The sequence below is a fragment of the Mauremys mutica genome, chromosome 5 (assembly GCF_020497125.1).
Source record: "Mauremys mutica isolate MM-2020 ecotype Southern chromosome 5, ASM2049712v1, whole genome shotgun sequence".
Taxonomy (NCBI): domain Eukaryota; kingdom Metazoa; phylum Chordata; order Testudines; family Geoemydidae; genus Mauremys; species Mauremys mutica.
Window position 1 is genome coordinate 83,391,178 of NC_059076.1, and position 16,428 is coordinate 83,407,605.

The 16,428-nt window shown below is 43.8% G+C and overlaps 1 protein-coding gene across 4 annotated transcripts in view; it reads right to left on the reverse strand.

Annotated features, from left to right (window-relative positions):
- Positions 1 to 16,428, reverse strand: part of ACSL1 (acyl-CoA synthetase long chain family member 1) — a 77,239-nt gene that overhangs the window by 5,923 nt on the left and 54,888 nt on the right. For 3 of the 4 annotated variants that reach the window (XM_045018022.1, XM_045018023.1, XM_045018024.1), the window contains exons 11-17: positions 14,120 to 14,197; positions 10,472 to 10,606; positions 9,587 to 9,721; positions 8,489 to 8,584; positions 1,738 to 1,810; positions 689 to 777; positions 63 to 179 (exon numbers count right to left, since the gene is read on the reverse strand). In XM_045018022.1, the coding sequence (XP_044873957.1) occupies positions 63 to 179; positions 689 to 777; positions 1,738 to 1,810; positions 8,489 to 8,584; positions 9,587 to 9,721; positions 10,472 to 10,606; positions 14,120 to 14,197 (723 nt within the window). Of the gene's footprint in view, positions 1 to 62; positions 180 to 688; positions 778 to 1,737; positions 1,811 to 8,488; positions 8,585 to 9,586; positions 9,722 to 10,471; positions 10,607 to 13,987; positions 14,066 to 14,119; positions 14,198 to 16,428 lie in introns of all 4 variants that reach the window. The other variant, XM_045018021.1, reaches the window with a different exon arrangement.

The window sequence follows — 16,428 nt, forward strand, 5'->3', positions numbered from 1 at the left end:
TGACAACAAACATGTGCAGTTAGTTTTACTAAAGCATGTTTAAGCAATACAAGCTGACTTACTGGAAGCCATTTTCCAATATCTCCTGTGTGGAGCCAGCCATCTTTGTCTAGAGCTTCTGCTGTTTTTTCTGGATCCTTCAAGTAGCCTTGAAATACATTTGGCCCTTTCACACATACCTGAAATGAGTTTGATAATCAAGATTGATAGGCAAGAAAGTTAGTAATAAATAAGTGATTGTGGAGGGGGGGAACTTAGTTCTCAGAAGTTCTTGTTTCCCCATTTGTCTCTAGAAGCACCAAAATGGAGCAAGTTTCTGAATTATAGCTACAACATCTCAGCCCAGCAGAGTTCTCTTTATTATGCCGGATTGTAATAGAACAGTTACTAGCAAATAACTCTTTATACTCAATTGCTGACGTGTACAATTTAACAGTTAGCCTGCTCCAGTGTCATTGAGACAGAATGACTTCATATCCCCTGGAAGAGGTCCCTTGTGTTTATGCAGCTAGTCAAACTCCTCCACTCAGTAGTAGACCAGGAGAGCGACTTGTCAAGCACCTACTAAAGCTCACTAACTTCAAATATAAGGCTATTTGATTTTAGCTCACCAGATGGCTAGAGAGGTTGCACAAGAACCCCCTACAAATCTCTAACATTTGAGGGTCTATAAGAGGTTTCTACTCACCTCACCCTCTCCTTTGACAGCAAAGTAATTCATTTCTTCTACATCAACAAGCTTTAAGAGACTGCAAGGCATTGGCGCTCCAACATGACCTTTAATAGATCAGACATTGGCCTTAAACAGTGCATTTATGTTCAGGTTGCTTACCAGGCCTTTCAACCTTACAGTTTTAGGATTAAGTCTAAAAACAAATCAGAAACCGGCATTCTATCCATTGGCTGACACTCTGCAGTACAGCACTGTTTTACTAACAGGAGTCAGTAAATCTTAGGTCTGACATACAATGCAATGCTGGGCAAGTCAAGGCCATCTTTCCTTTCTGCACAGCCCCACGCTGGCTAACACAATACTTGGCAGAATCCAATTTAAGGGCAGAGGCTGAGGTGGGGATGAAGGTATTACAAGAAAAGTGCATACTTCATCGCTGGGTATCCACAGAAGCATCACTACCACAAGGCAGTATTTTGGGGGGTTGTTTTTCAAAGAATGGTTTAACACTGCATGATCACTAACATATCCAGAGTTTTCCCGCAGGATTTGTAGAATGTTCCATTCAGAAGCAGAACACTTCTGACATTTAAGTTGCTACAATTTCAGATTTAAGGCTATTTGGTTTAGCTTACCAGATAGCTGGATGTTGTAATTACATCAGAGAACAGGAGAAATGCTTATCTGCTTTGAGAGAAACAGGTACTGTACCAGTGTTTCAAATCGTGTTTGTAAACAGCTGATCCAAGTTCTCTGGATATCTAGTTCCTATAATGTTAATATACAGAAACTAGAGGATATTATGACCCAACTTCCCTTAAAGCCATACAGAGGGGTAGTCTTATGGTTCAGCCTTGTAACATTATGTTCACGTCTAGTTATAGGTGGTGGCTTGCTTCAAGTGAAGTCTTCAAACAACCCTTTACTACTACACTTGAGAAAACTCAAGTAGTCCATTACAGTACTTCAGGGACAGCTTTAAGGACAGTTAAGTGATGTCCACACCAGCATCTAGAATAGACAACTAAATTAGTTCACTCAAGAGAAAATTCGAGAAACCATACCAGCTGTCCAGTCACCAGGTAATGTCAGAGAGCATCCAGCTGTGCATTCAGTTTGTCCATAGCCTTCATAGAACTATTCAATTGAAACAAAGATAACTTGTTTATGGGACCTTGATACCTGTCACTTTATAGTTTCAGTTTTAAAGTAGAATGGAGGCATTTAATTTGTTCTTTAGCTCAGTGCAATTCAACTTTGAGTTGTGGAACTTGTAATCTAAGTATGCTACAAGAAGAAATCTGCCAAGTTAAAATATTACTTCAAACCATCTACTACAATAGTGTTTTAAAACTCTAGTTTGAAGTGTCGCAAGTGGGGAAGTACCTATACGTGTCACTCAACTAGAGCACAGCATACTGTACTTTGCACTTGTGTGGAGCTCTTTGGAAGATGTAGGTGCATTACAGCATTGGTAAATTAAGTCTTATACCACCAAGAGGCAGCTATTTAAGTAACAACTTTACAGATAGAAGAAAAGCATTGACGACCAGTGTTACAAAGCCTACTCAAGATGGTTAAGTCCCAGCCAAACTATTTTCAAAAATGGACTAACCATGGAGGAAATGGAGGCTACTTACCTGTAACTGGAGATTCTTTGAGATGTGTGGTCCCTATCTGTATTCCACCTGAGGGATGGGTATGCCTGAGACTGGAAATTTGTAACAAATAGTGTCCACTGATTCATGCATGTGCCACTGCTCTCCTTGTGCTCTGAACAGAGAGCATAAGGGGCAGTGCGGAACCAACACCTCTCCAGTTCCTTCTCTTACTGAGGGGGAAAAAAAAAAGAAATCGGGAAGGAGGGTGGGCAGTGGAATATAGATAGGGACTGCACATCTTACAGAACCTCCAGTTATAGGTAAGTAGCCTCCATTTCTTCGAGTGCTGGTTCCTGTGTATATTCCACAAGTGGGTGATCGGTAGACAGTATTCAAACAGGAAGAAGGTGCAAGGATTCAGTTGGTATGGGTGTCTAACACTGTTGATATCAGAGCTGCATCTGCAATTCTTTGTAAATGTGCAGATAGTGCTCCAAGTAGCTCCCTTACAATACCAGACATTCGTAATCTCAAAGATGCTGTTGAGGTTACTTGTGCTCTTGAAAAGTGGGCCCTCACCCCATCTTGGGGAGAAATGCCTGCCAACTGAAGACACTGAATAATGTATCTAGACAGCCACTTAGAGTCTCTCTGGAATGATAATGTAGCCATGCTGCTATAGCAACAAGTAGTCTGTTCTCTGCAAATAAAGTCAAAGGCCAGTCTCATGTTGAGGGAGTGCAGGTTTTTTTGGTTTGTGCTGGAAGCAAGAGGTTTGTGGAAAGAATACTGTTAAGTGAATATGCTGGTTCATGTGAAAATTGGTTAGGTTAGGATGAGTTTCAGGTTGGAGATGGAGAGACTTTCACTCTATAGTGTATACTGGGTCAGCCAAGGGGGCTCCCAATCTGCTTACCCATCTGGCTAAGGTGATAGCAACCTTCATGGAAAGGTGAGACATGGAACATGTAGCCCTCAGTTCAAAGGATGGTATGGTAAGAGCTCAGAGTACAGGTTTAGATCCTACTGTTTGTGGACTTCATCACTCATGGGAAGTTGCTAATTAGGTCTTTCGGGAATCAAAGTTGTGGCAGGGTGAGTAGGGAGAGCAGCCCTCCACTGGAGAATGGAAGGTGCTTATTTCTGCCAGGTGAACCTTCAACAAGCTAACAAAGCCCCAACATTGAGGGGCAGGAGGAAAGGAAAACATTCATACAGGTCAACAAACCGAAATTGTCTGGACCAATTGAGTGTGATGAGGATCCCCCTGGTGTTGTTGTGGCAAGTTTTCCCAGAGAACCTGGGTAGCAAAGGGATGGGGAGGAAAGGCATACTGAGATGGTCCATCCAGGATAACAAAGGCATCTCCCCTGGAGTCTCGGCCTCCTGCTGCTTTGGAGCAGTAGAAATTGCATCTTTGTTTGGAGGCGAACAGATCCCAAGATGATGTACCCAGGGCCGGCTCCAGGCACCAGTGAACGAAGCAGGTGCTCGGGGCGGCCAATGGGAAGGGGAGGCACATCCAGATCTTCAGTGGCAATTCAGTAGTGGGTCCCTCAGTTCCTCTCTGAGGGAAGGACCTGCCGCCGAATTATGAGGCAGTGCACTTGAGCTGCCGCCGAAGTGCCGCCGATTGCGGCTCCCCCAGCCCCCCTTCGCCTCTTGGGGTGGCAAAGAAGCCTGAGCCGGTCCTGGGTGTACCCCCCACTGGGTGAAGATTTTGGTCATGACAATTATAAAAAGTTTCCCATTTGTGGTCTGCAGAGGACTGCCTGCTGAGATTGTCCCCTAGAGTATTCTGCATACCTGGTAGGTATGTTGCTGAGTGTGATGTGGTTCTTGATTCACCAGTTCCATAAATTCCTTCCTCTATCTATACAGAAATCTCACTGTCCTGTTTAAGACATCAACATCAGACAGGATTGTCTGGGTGTGATGTTACCACATAAAAGGGGGAAATGAATGCATTGCAGGCTTCTGTCACCTCTAGCAGACAGATCTGCATTCTGGCCTCCCATGGAATGCATGTGCCTTGTGTACTGTGACTGTCCATATGGATTCCTCACTGCAACCATGATTATGGTTGCACCATGTGTGGGTGGGAGAGATGGGACTCCCACCTGCACCTATTCCCATTTTGTCTGTTATATGACAGATAGTCTTGTAAAAGGTGAGACTACCATGAAATAAATGTTATCCTTATCCAGTGAATAAAGCAGACCAAAGCCAGGCCTGTAGGCAACAGAGGTGGAGGCTGGCAAGTGGTGTTACATATATAAATATGGCCAAGCAGGGAAAGAGACCCTGATTGTGGTGTGAAGTCTGAGGGGGACTTGATTTATCAGGCTGTCTGCAGCCTGAAGTCTGTCTATGAGGAGATAAGCCTTTCCCAAGGATGAGTCCAGGGTCATTCCTATAAAAATCTATATTCCTTGCGAAAGTCAAAGTGGACTTGCTTGTTTACATAAACTTCCAATGATATCAGAAGGTAGAAGAAGAATGGCTCCTAACAGGCAGATCAAGCCAAGAGGTCCAGTCATTCAGATATGGGAAGATAGAGTAGATGTTGCATCTCATCTGGACTGCTACTACAGAGCAAACTTTCATGACGACCATGGGTTCTGTTGCTAGCCCAAATGAGTATTCTGAACTTGCAGTGCTCTTGTTCTACCATGAATCTGAGACATGTTCTGGGAGAGTGGGGGAGTGGTAAACATCCACATGAAAGCAAGCCTTTTTCATGTCAAGGGCTGCAAACCAATGTGTTCTCCAGGGAGGGAATTACCAAAATTTTGATTTGCGACTAAAGGTATTTCATTGACATGGAGACCAATTCTCGAGTGATCCTCAGTTTCTTAGGATCTATAGGAAGTACAAGCCCTTCATTGGTATCAGGGTAGCACTTCCTCTATGGCACCCCATCTCTGGGCCATTCACATTCCTACAAAGGATGTCTCCCATGCGAATGGTCCCCAAGAAGGGAGTCTTAAGAGTCTGGGAGGAGAGAGAACCCAACTGTGTAGCCCAACTGGATGGATTTCTAGTACCTACTTGTCTGTTACTTCACAAACAATGCGGAGGCAGTAAGGCAGCTAACAAAGGTTTGGGGGCAATGTGACATGGTATCAATATGGTACATAGTCCTCAGGCATCCCATCAAAAGAAACCATTGAATGACAGGTGAGGCTGGGCAGTGGTTGTAGAGCTGGAGGAAGCTGCATACTGGGTCTTTGAAATCTTGGTTGTTTGTATGGCAATTTATAAGGACTTTAGTGATAAAATGCCTGGGGGATAGGATGGGGCAGGAAGGAGGGAAGATGTCTGGGTCTGTAGGTTTGCTTGTGGTGTTGTCTTCAAGGCTGGGGCCCAGAGCATGGTGGGTTGTCCTGGATGCAGAAAGAGTGGGAAGGGAAGGGGAGGGAAAGAGGACTTGTCAGTCTAACTAAAGAGATCAGATTAATAGAAGTGCAAGGCCCCTCTGGTATTCTGGACCTCCTTGGGGAACCCCAAAGAGTTAAGCCACGATTCATGCCTCATAACTACAGCTGTAGTGATGGTTCTACATACAAAGTCAGCTGTGTCTACTACTGCTTGAAGTTCTCTCAAACACCAACCAATGAGAGCTTGGAACTGAACCCTGTCTTCCTGGGGAAGTTTGTCTCTGAATTCCAGAAAAACCATACTTTGCTAACAGTATTTGCTAGTTAGCAACTCCAATTGGAGACTAGCTGATGAATACTCTTCTCCCCAAGAGGAGAAGGCATTTAGTGCCTTTGTCAGGTGCAGCAGACTTGGTGCTGCATCATGGACCTCTCTGTAGCTGCCTGCACCACTTACCAGTTGAAGACTGAGTGGGTAAATAAGAATTCTACCCCTTTAGCTGGCATGGAAAACACTTTTCAGGCCTTTCCAAGATAGGGGTACAGAAGGCAGGGATATGGCTCAAAGACCCATGCATTCCAAAATGGCCTCTGACTGGAAGGGACTCTACTGGGGCCAGAGGGTTGCAGAATGTCCAGTAGACCATGTTGTGTGTCCTAGACCTCCTCAAGAAGTATCTGGAGTTTGACTACCACCCTTTAACAGTTTTTGACACTGAGTGTAGTCCTCAGGCAGGGGAGGGAATGATGAAGCAACTGCCTCATCAGGTGAGAATGACATCCATCAGGACTGGTGGATCCAGTTTGGCTTCTTCCTCTGTGAGTTCCGACAGCCGATTGATATTGGCTGGGAGAGGAGTATCTGAGATTCTTGCACAGATCCAGGTAATCTCTTACATGAATCCCAAGGAGCCTAGTAAGGCCAATACGAAGGATCAACCAGCCACCTCCACCCCCAAGGCATAGGGTACCTATGACTACCCAGGGGATGCCCTAACAAGGAGAAGGAGGATGCTCCAAGGCCTCCAATAGATTCTGCCTGGGCTTGATTCCCCCTAGGGGAAGGCTTGGCTAGAGAATTGGCATTTGTCCAGTGAAGAGGTAGGCTCCTGTTCCACAATTGGAAGCATGCTCTGATTTGCAAGCACAGAAGGGTAAGAGCCTCTTCTCCTCAAAGTGATTTCTGGTGTTTAAGTGTCAAAGGAGGACCAGGCCAGGTAAAGAGGGGGACTGAGGATAGGACAGAGTGAAAATATCTTCTGGTAAGGTAAAGTTTTCAGTCCTTACTGGACCAATGGACACTACTTGCCTCAAATCTCTGGTTTGAGGTGCAGTGGGGCTCAATGTGTACCAGGTGTGAAATAAGCACTTGAACAAATTGGATTTGGCAAAGTTTGGATCCAGAGGGAGTTTTTCCTGAAGAAAAATGCTTACTTCAACAGACACTATTTCATAGGAGTAAAACAGGTGTTTGATTTCCCCCACCCCATAAAAAGTCTAGATGGCATACAGTAGTAATGGTATAGCTTTACTAATTTTAAGAGGCCCTGGATGGTGCTGTCATGAGCACATCTTTTTTCTGTGCATTAAATCTTCATTCTTAGAAGAGGAGTCAGGATTCCACCAAGTCAGAGCTATAGGAATCCTGCATCCTCCCTTGTGTCCCCCTCCCCCATCTATCTGCTGCTGACAAGCTACAGTTCTGTAGCAGAAAAACGAAACACTGAACCCAACTGTTCACGTAGACTGGTTAAGAATGTTTTTGCTGACAGCCAGTTGCCAGCCAGCTATAGTCCCCATAGCTTATGTGGAACTATACTCCTGCCACATTAGCAAGTGTGGTTGTACACTATGTGGCATTCCTTCATAGATTCCAAGGCCAGAAGGGACCATTGTGGTCATCTAGTCTGACCTCCTGTATACCACAGACCATAGAACTTCCAACTCTCCTAGAGCATACCTTTTAGAAAAATATCCAGTCTTGCTGTAAAAAGTGGTCAGTGAGAATCCTCCACACCCTTGGTAAACTGTTCCAATTGCTAATTACTCACTTAAAAAAATGTCTTATTTTCAGCCTGAATTTATCTAGCTTCAGCTTCTAGCCACTGGATTGTGTTATACCTTTTCTGTTAGACTGAAGAGCCCATTAATTATTTCCAGTGCCAAATAGGAGGTTTTACACCTCTAGTCCTACTCACAATTCTCATCTCCAAGGGCATGGGGGTTTGTGTGTTTTAAACTGCCAGCCTTCTAAATGCTCCCAGAGTTAAATGGAGATATTTCAGCCTTACCCAGATCCAACTGAAGTGTTTGAGATTTAGAGTATACACCAGTTACAAGGAAACCAAGCCAGAATTTTAGATCCAATAACTGTCATTTAGAAGAGTGACTTGGAAACTGGTCACATTTGATATGGAGTGGGGAAAGGAAAAAAAACAACCATGGAATTTCATGCCACCATTGGCATGTCATCATAGTACAAAGACACCTTAAGGGTGCTGCTAAGGATACTAAGACACTAGAAAGCAGTTGGATGCTCAGAGCGCTCTAGCGATAAAAGCGAGTTGTGAATTCTGAGATGTGTAGTTTGTGTGTCTCTGCCTTAGTGAACAGTTCTAAAAATAGTCATTAGGCATTACTCAATATAGTCACTCTACCCAGAATGCTCCATTGCTAGAATGTATTGCATTAGAGGTAATTCACCAAAATAGCAAAATCCTTAATAGAGCTCTTGTTGCAAGCTCCTAATGCATATATTTCCAGCCAGTGTTTAGTACTGTATACAGTGTTCAGACATGTATGCATGCAATCTGGTCTCTGAAACCTGAACTCACCTGACAACCAAGAGCTGCTCTTAGGAAGGTCAGTACACTTGCAGACACAGGAGCTGCTCCAGTGATCATTAGTCTTACTTTTCCTCCCAGACTTGCCTTAAAAAAAAAAAAAAAAAAAAAAAAAAGAGACACACAAGGTATTCTGGACACTAACAGCAGTTTAATGAGAGATTTTCAGAAGTCCTCCTCCCACCCCAATAAGAGTCACAAGAGAAACCAAAGTGCTGGGCACTCATGTCTAGTTTTAAAAGGTATCCTGTTCTAGAAAGAAGAGCTAACTTTTTCTTGACTTGCTTTATCCTCAAACTAAACTCAGTTATTTGCAGCCATTTTCTGCAATCACTATCCACAAAGACCACACTATGCTGTTACTGCATCTCTGGCACACAGACAACTGCATCTACAGAGCCCTAAGCCATGGCCCCTCTGTGGGATTTGGCTTTGCAGCAGTCCTATTGTAAGGAGGATGGGTGTGAAACTGCTCTGATTAACCATGCTAGACATCAGAGTTACATTATGGAGAAGGGCAGTCAGTGGCACAGGTCATCATCTAAGATTAAAATGAAGCACCAATACCAGAAGTACAAGCAAACAGCTTACTTTGCATTTCACATGTACACATAGGCTCTTGACTGGCCAAGACATCCTTTACCCAGACTGAAAGGAGTCCCATTCATATTGAGTGATTGTAGTCTGACGCCTACAGCTCAGTTATAAGAATGTGCTTTGGATATAGTGATTTCAAGGTCACTAGATGCATTGAATATCTTAGGATGTTAGGCACTCAGCTAGGATGCTGGTAGGACATTTCACAGTTTCATGCACTTCAGAGAGCCTAATGAATCTATTATTAGAGAAAGGATAGTCAAGTGGGATTTCTGAAGCTTTGAGGCCTTTGTACAGCACATAGCTATCAACATGTATTGTAGAGGAAAAGATTACTCAGATATTCTATGCTATTTGTTTGCCTGTCTGAAGCAAGACAGATTTGTTTCAGGATAATCTATTTCATAGTGTTTCTTTGAACTAATAAAGGAGTAATCCTCCAAAGATTTATAACATGAGAATTTGTGTGAGCGGAGAGAGTTTCAAGCATACCTGTATTTTGTGGAAGATCAGTTTATCCCACAGACTGTTCTTTCTAATTATGCCACTTCTAAGTTCTGCTTCTTTCCTCTTGGAAGCAAAGTCCAGGATCCACCTTTTCAGTGACGTATTGGCTTGTCCAAAGATCTAATATGAATGAAGTTAAATCTTGTATTAGAAAGTTCATAGGACAGTGTTCCTTCATTCTTATGGCAAAGCACAAAAAGAATTTAAAAAAGTAGTACATTTTTCTCAGAAGCCTTTACAGAGAAGTATTTTATCCCAGATGCGAGGCCTAAGATAGAGGCTAAGAGCTTGTCTGCATGACTATTTAATTCATAGTAAGATCGGGTGTAAATCTACCATGTACTAGCCTGATTTGCATGAAGAATTCACATGGATCTGCTGACATGCACCAGCAGTTTGTTAGTGTTGACCTACCCTGCTTTGAAACAAGGGTAGATCAGAGTACACTGAGGAACTTCTGGTGCATGTCAGCAGCATCCACATGACTATTTAGCACACATCAGGCTAGCATGGAAGAGTTTTATGCCTCAGCTTGCCATGACCTAAGTGTTTATAGACCTAAGCCACTTGCTCAAGGCCACACAGGAGATACAGCTCTACTAGTGACTAAAACCCATGTCTGACTCAGTCCGGTCTCCACCAGAACATGCTGCCTTTCTAGGGATATCTAACACAGCCAACCATTAACTTAACTCTCTAAGGACTGAAACTATAGTTAACGGTATTGTATATGCAGGCATATGTTTTAGAAGTTAATTACCCATCCAAGGTTTTGGTGGCTAGCAAATCCTACCCCATTATTGGCACAGCTTTCTGAAAGTGGTTTTCAGTTTAATTTGATCAAGTTTAGATTAATGCTACTAGACTTACTTTGTCAAACATCCGGTTCAGCAGTCTTGGTACAACAGGAAATACAGTTGGCTGCAGTGTTTTTAAGTCATCCATAAGTAGTCTGATGTCCCCCTGGAAGAATCCTATCCGAGCTCCATGGCAGAGAATCACACACTGTTAAGATAATAAAACTGCTTTTAGTACATGCGCTATAGTTAAAGAGATACATTTAGAGTGGGTTAAACTGATGATTCAGTATGTTCTCTAGTCTTGGCAGCTGCCACCCCACCCATGCCAACTCCATCTTAAGTCTTCCCAGTTGTTCTAGTGGGGCTGAACCGGTGGTAGTGGGAGAGAGCCTCTGGAAAAAAATGTTTCATTTCAGGGTAGGACAGGAATGATGAAGCACCAAGGGAGACAAGGCAGCTTGTTGGGGAATTTTCATCACTGGAGATTTTTAAGAGCTGGTTAGACAAACACCTGTCAGGGATGATCTAGATAATATTTAGTCCTGCCACGAGTGCAGGGGACTGGACTAGATGACCTCTCGAGGTCCCTTCCAGTCTTATATTCTCCTCACCAGTAACTGAAAGCCCTCTTGTTTTCCCTCATTAAGTCCTCTGCACCCTACCCCAAATGCAGAGTCCTACTGCCCCTCCGCTGCCAAATCCTTCCTACAGTGGACCAGCTTCTCCAAGAAGGATATACTGGTTCTCCTACTGGATAGCTAACAGCCAAGTTGCTGCATACTCAGCAGCAAGAGTCTGCTGCTAACTGTCAGGGTCCTTCCAGTTAGAATGGTACCCTGTGATTTAAGGAAGGAGAGGACAGGGAGAAGCAGGCTGCCAGGGGAAGGAGGAAACTCTTGAAATTAAGACTGTAGCTCTCCTGATGGCTGCTGCACATTTTACCTAGCTTAAGTCTTAGAACAAACTGGCAAACGTATGTTCTCTGTCTTTTCGCAAGCCATCTGCTTATGTTTTACTTCACAGTGGCTTCTTTTAGAGGCCGCCCAGTCTTTTACTCATTCCCTACCAGGGGCGGCTCCAGGCCCCAGCACGCCAAGCATGTGCTGGGGCTGCATGCCGCGGGGGGCGCTCTGCCGGTCGCGTGGCAGGCGGCTCCGGTGGACCTCCCACAGGCATGCCTGCGGAGGGTCTGCTGGTCCCACAGCTCCGGTGGAGCATCTGCAGGCACGTCTGCGGGAGGTCCACTGGAGCCGCGGGACCGGCAACCGGCAGAGCACCCCTCGCGGCGTGCTGCCGTGCTTGGGGCGGTGAAATGGCTAGAGCCGCCCCTGTTCCCTACACACCATCCTGAAGTGAGCAAATGTTACAACTATTACAACTGCATACCACAATTATTATAGTATATTAGCATAGTTAATTTGTCTTGTCATTTGCTTACTGTTCAACTTATTTCAGGTGATATACCTGCAATGGATGGCAAGATGACATTTTTTCCCCATAACTTTTCCCACTTGCTGCCTCCAGCCAAGTGAGCAAAGGATTTTAAAGACTGTTGGGTCAAGAGCAGCTGTTTTGCCTAGAATTATGCCTTCTCATGATTTCATCAATCATTCAGAGTGGTGGGCTATAACAAGGCTACTATTAGTCAAGTGGTAGCCCAAGGAGCTGCCACACGTGTAATCAAGATTTGACTCCAACACTGGCAGGAACAAATGAAAGTCTGCATTCCCCCTAGTACAAGAGTCAGTTGTGATGAATGGCTGCATAGGCAGTTTATGTAGATTTTATGACTGGAGGTGATAACAGTGACCTCATTCTGGAAAAGTTTTCCAGCTATTGAAGGAGGAGTCAAAGTAGTACACCAACAGCACCACAGTTAACCTTTCCTGTATCTGAAATTGGGAGGTAGACTAGGTTTCAATCTAGAGATGCTGTATGCATGGTCCAAGTGGAAACCCAATTGCCTCCCACCACTGTGAAATTTGGGTTACAGATCTGAATTACAAAATTTCTAAGCTCCAAATTAGGTTTCCTTAGACAAAAGGAAGAGCTAGAAACTCAAAGCCATTACTTTGAATATATTTAAAAGTAACTTAATGAGCAATCAATGTGTCTGTCAAGATTGCTTTAAAGCAGAGTGCTCTAGGTTTCTTACGAATACCTAGACTACATAGCACTCAAGTACAGGTTTTTATCCCACGAAAGATCTGTTTACATCACATCCTATCTGTCTGGTTAGCTACTTAAGTCTTCAGAATACTTATGATTTTGCAAGCCATTACAGATTGCTGAATTAGAAAGCCAGTGTACTACAGAGACAACCAGTTCAGATAGTTTGCTCTAGCAAGGTGGATGCTACACTTTAAGTGATGAGAATATAAAAAAAGTGTTGGTAGACTTGAGTTCCAAGAACCACTAGTCAATTTTACAGCAGCAATAGCCTCTTCATACTGAATCAGTTCCACCCACCCTCAATTCCACCTTTGAGAATGCTTCTCCTCACTCCACTCACATCATAGCAGCAGCACTCCCAGCCTTTTGCACTCTAAAAATTAAGACTTTTAGAGTTAATATTGCAACTAAATAACCAAGGGAAAAGCCTTAATGTTTTTTAAAACTGTAACAGACACCTTAAAGCTGGAAAAATTCAGATGCAAGTGTAACCCAACTCCCAAGTTTTAAATAAGATTTGGATATTCCAAACTACTATTTGCCTTCATAACACCTGCCAGCCCCCATTTTAAGCAGCTTGGTACACCAAGTCACTGTTATGCAGACTATTGATATACTCTACTATAAACACCATACTTCTGTATGGCATGCATTACCTACTGATGATATAGGCCATCATTTATTTGGTCTGACTAGTCTCCACTTCAGCCCCAATTCACTAAATAGGGTCAAGAGTTATCCATACAGGGTTTACAGTTTGGTTCAATGGTTCTCAGCACTTCCACTAAATAAATTGCTCCAGTACCCCCGACATTAGTATTTGTGTAACAAACAACTCAGTGAAGCCCATAATCTAGACTTTTTATAAATGCAGTTTTGTCAGATCCCTTATCTCTCAAATTAGGGGTCCTAGGACTTTGCCAAATTACCAGAAAGCATGGCCCAGCAGCTCCAAATTTCGTTAGCATTTAAAAAAAAAAATGAAAAAACCCAACAATTCCAAGAATCTCACTTCCTGGAAGAATGGAGGCACTTGTCCATTATGAGGTCAAAAGCAAAAATCTGACCATCACTTCTTGGAAATGGGATTCTTGGAACTGGGTGTTTTTCCATTGAATTTAAGTTAAATTTGCATAATCTGAGAGCATAACTATTTGCAGACTATTATGGCTAGCTAAAGGTAATTGCCAATGAAGAGCGTGGCATTTCAATGCAGTACCAGTTGCGTTAGAGAAAGTCGTGGCCAGTGTAAGTATTTTGAAAGAAGATCTAGTGCTCTATTATATAGTTCTTAATAAACTTATTCCTGAAACTACTTACTTTTCAGTAAAGCTAAAGCTCATGGTTAACTGGGAAGTGAAATGCCCAATACTCACATTATCCGGACAACAATTTGTTTCCTTTGAACACTTACCTGGACTAGTCTTTCAAACATGTGTGCAAGAGGCAAAAAGGAAATGTGTGTGTCACTGGGGTTCAAGACACATGCACTCTAAAAAAAATAAAAAGATTTCTGAATAGCAATGTAGTACATGCAGATTCCTACCTCCACAATTCTTTCAAACATATGGGCCAGAGGCAAGAATGAGATCAGAACATCTTCTGTACCAGGAATGATTGCTTTCTGTGAGGGAAATGCCAACCAGGTTAGAGAGATAAATGTAAATGTTCACAGTAGTTACAATTTGTAGCACAAAGGCTTATTGCAACATTTCTCAACTCTAGGGCACACCCCAGACCCCAAATTTATTTTATTTGTAAAAAGGTATGCTTGGCTCTTACATACTTTGACCAAAGAAAGTCCAAAACAGCACAGGGATGAGACTTTTGACATAAGTGTTGGATTTGACTTCTTTTTTGGATGTTAGTGTTGTGACATGTACAGCAGCCATTCCTTATCCTACAAGGATAGGGGAAGTCACTTTTGGGACAATTAAGAGTAGTCAAGTGCTCAGAAGATGTACACGTTAAAAAGAACCAGATTAAATCTGGGTGCCTTGGGTAGGAAGAGACTGTTTATCCCACTCAGAAGTTTTTGCCCAACTTACTGTAAGTACATTAACAGACTAATAGCTAGCTAAAGCACAGTAAGCAGTGGTTCTCAACCTTTCCAGACTACTGTACCTGTCTTATGTACCCCAAGTTTCACCTCACTTAAACTACTTGCTTACAAAAATCATACATAAGTGTCACAGCACATTATTGAAAAGGTTTTTCATTTTTACCATACAATTATAAAATAAAGTACAATATATTTCAATTTCAGTGAGATACTTGAGCCTGTTTTTCCACATGCAAGCCTTGTCTGAAGCATGCAACTTCGGTTCACGAGGCCTACTATAGCATGGGACCCTGTGCAATTGCCATTCTTGCATCCCCTAATGCCAGCCCTGCACTTGGAGCCTCCTAAACCTGTCCTGCAACCCCACCCCACCCAGGGTCACAATCCCAAGGTTGAGAAACACTGATCTAGATGAATTGAGTACCCCCGGTACACCTACCCCTGGGTTGAGAACAACTGAGTAAACAGTAGCGCACAAGCCACCACTGTTCAGCAGTGTATTGCCTACAACAGTTGTCTATTCTGGTCAACCCAAGACAGGGTTCCTACTTGCAGACTGGAGGTGAATACTTAAAAGAACAATTTTACCATGATATACAGACTTACTGTTATGTTTCTACAACCCCCCCCCAAATGTTTTGCACTTAAAAAAAGCATTAGCATGTTTGATCAAAGGCAAACAGCATCTTATTGATTAGAGTCACTACTTTGCTATTTCAGGATAAAAAACAAAGTCACCTGCAATTTAAGTTGCCTCACTAACTAGGTAACTGTCTATTCCAGGTTGACTAGTTACTTCCATCTAATGAATGTAGGGGTTTCAGTGTAGAGTTACTGATTACATTTAGTCTTAAACACCACCAACGGGGAACCCAACAAGTTTCAAATATTTTATGAAGAGAACTGTGATCAATTGTTCTCTATGTCCACTGAAGGTACAACAAGTAGTAATAAGTTTAATCTGCAGCAAGGGAGACTTAGTTTTTCCTAATATTTAATCTAGCTATAAGGATAGTAAAGTACTAGAATAGATTACAAAGGGTGGTTGCAGAATCCTTGTCATTGGTGATTTAAGAAGAGTTTCATCTAGGTATACTGACTCAGCATGGGGAGAAGGGACCAGATGACCACTCAAGGTCCCTTCCAGCCCTACATTTCTCTAATTCAGGCCTGCACAACTCGTAAAGCAGCAAGGGCCACATTCCTCAAAAAAACAGCTGAGGGCCGAAACCTCCCAGCCCCGCAGAAACACCCCGCCCCAGGGCCGCCCAGCCCTGCGGAAACAAACCCTCCTTCCCCAGCGCCACCCCACCAAAACAGCTGTGGGCCAAAAAGGAAGGTTGGGGGTGGGGAGGTTTTGATTTTAAATCAACCAGGAGCTCCCAGCTGAAGAGGTGGCTGGGAGCCCTCAGGGGCAAATTAAAGGGCCCAGGGCTCCGGCAGCTGGGGGAACCTGGCAGGGCTGGCTCTAGGTTTTTTCCTGCCCCTAGCAAAAAAAATTGGCTGCCCCCCATCCCAGCCCTGGGCTCCCCCCTGTAATCCCCTGCTGCCCCAGTCCTGGGCTCTCCCCCCACCCATGCCCCCTGCCGCCCCAGCACTGGGCTTCGCCCTTTCCCCCCGACCAGTGCCCTCTCCCCACCCCACTGCTGCCCCAGCCCTGGGCTCCCCCCCCCACATACCCCCTGCCGCCCCAGCCCTGGGTCACTGGTAACTCGCTCCCAGGGTGGGTCATTCAGCAGGAATTTTGAATGTGCACAAAACACAGACAGGATTAGTTCCCATATGGTTACAGA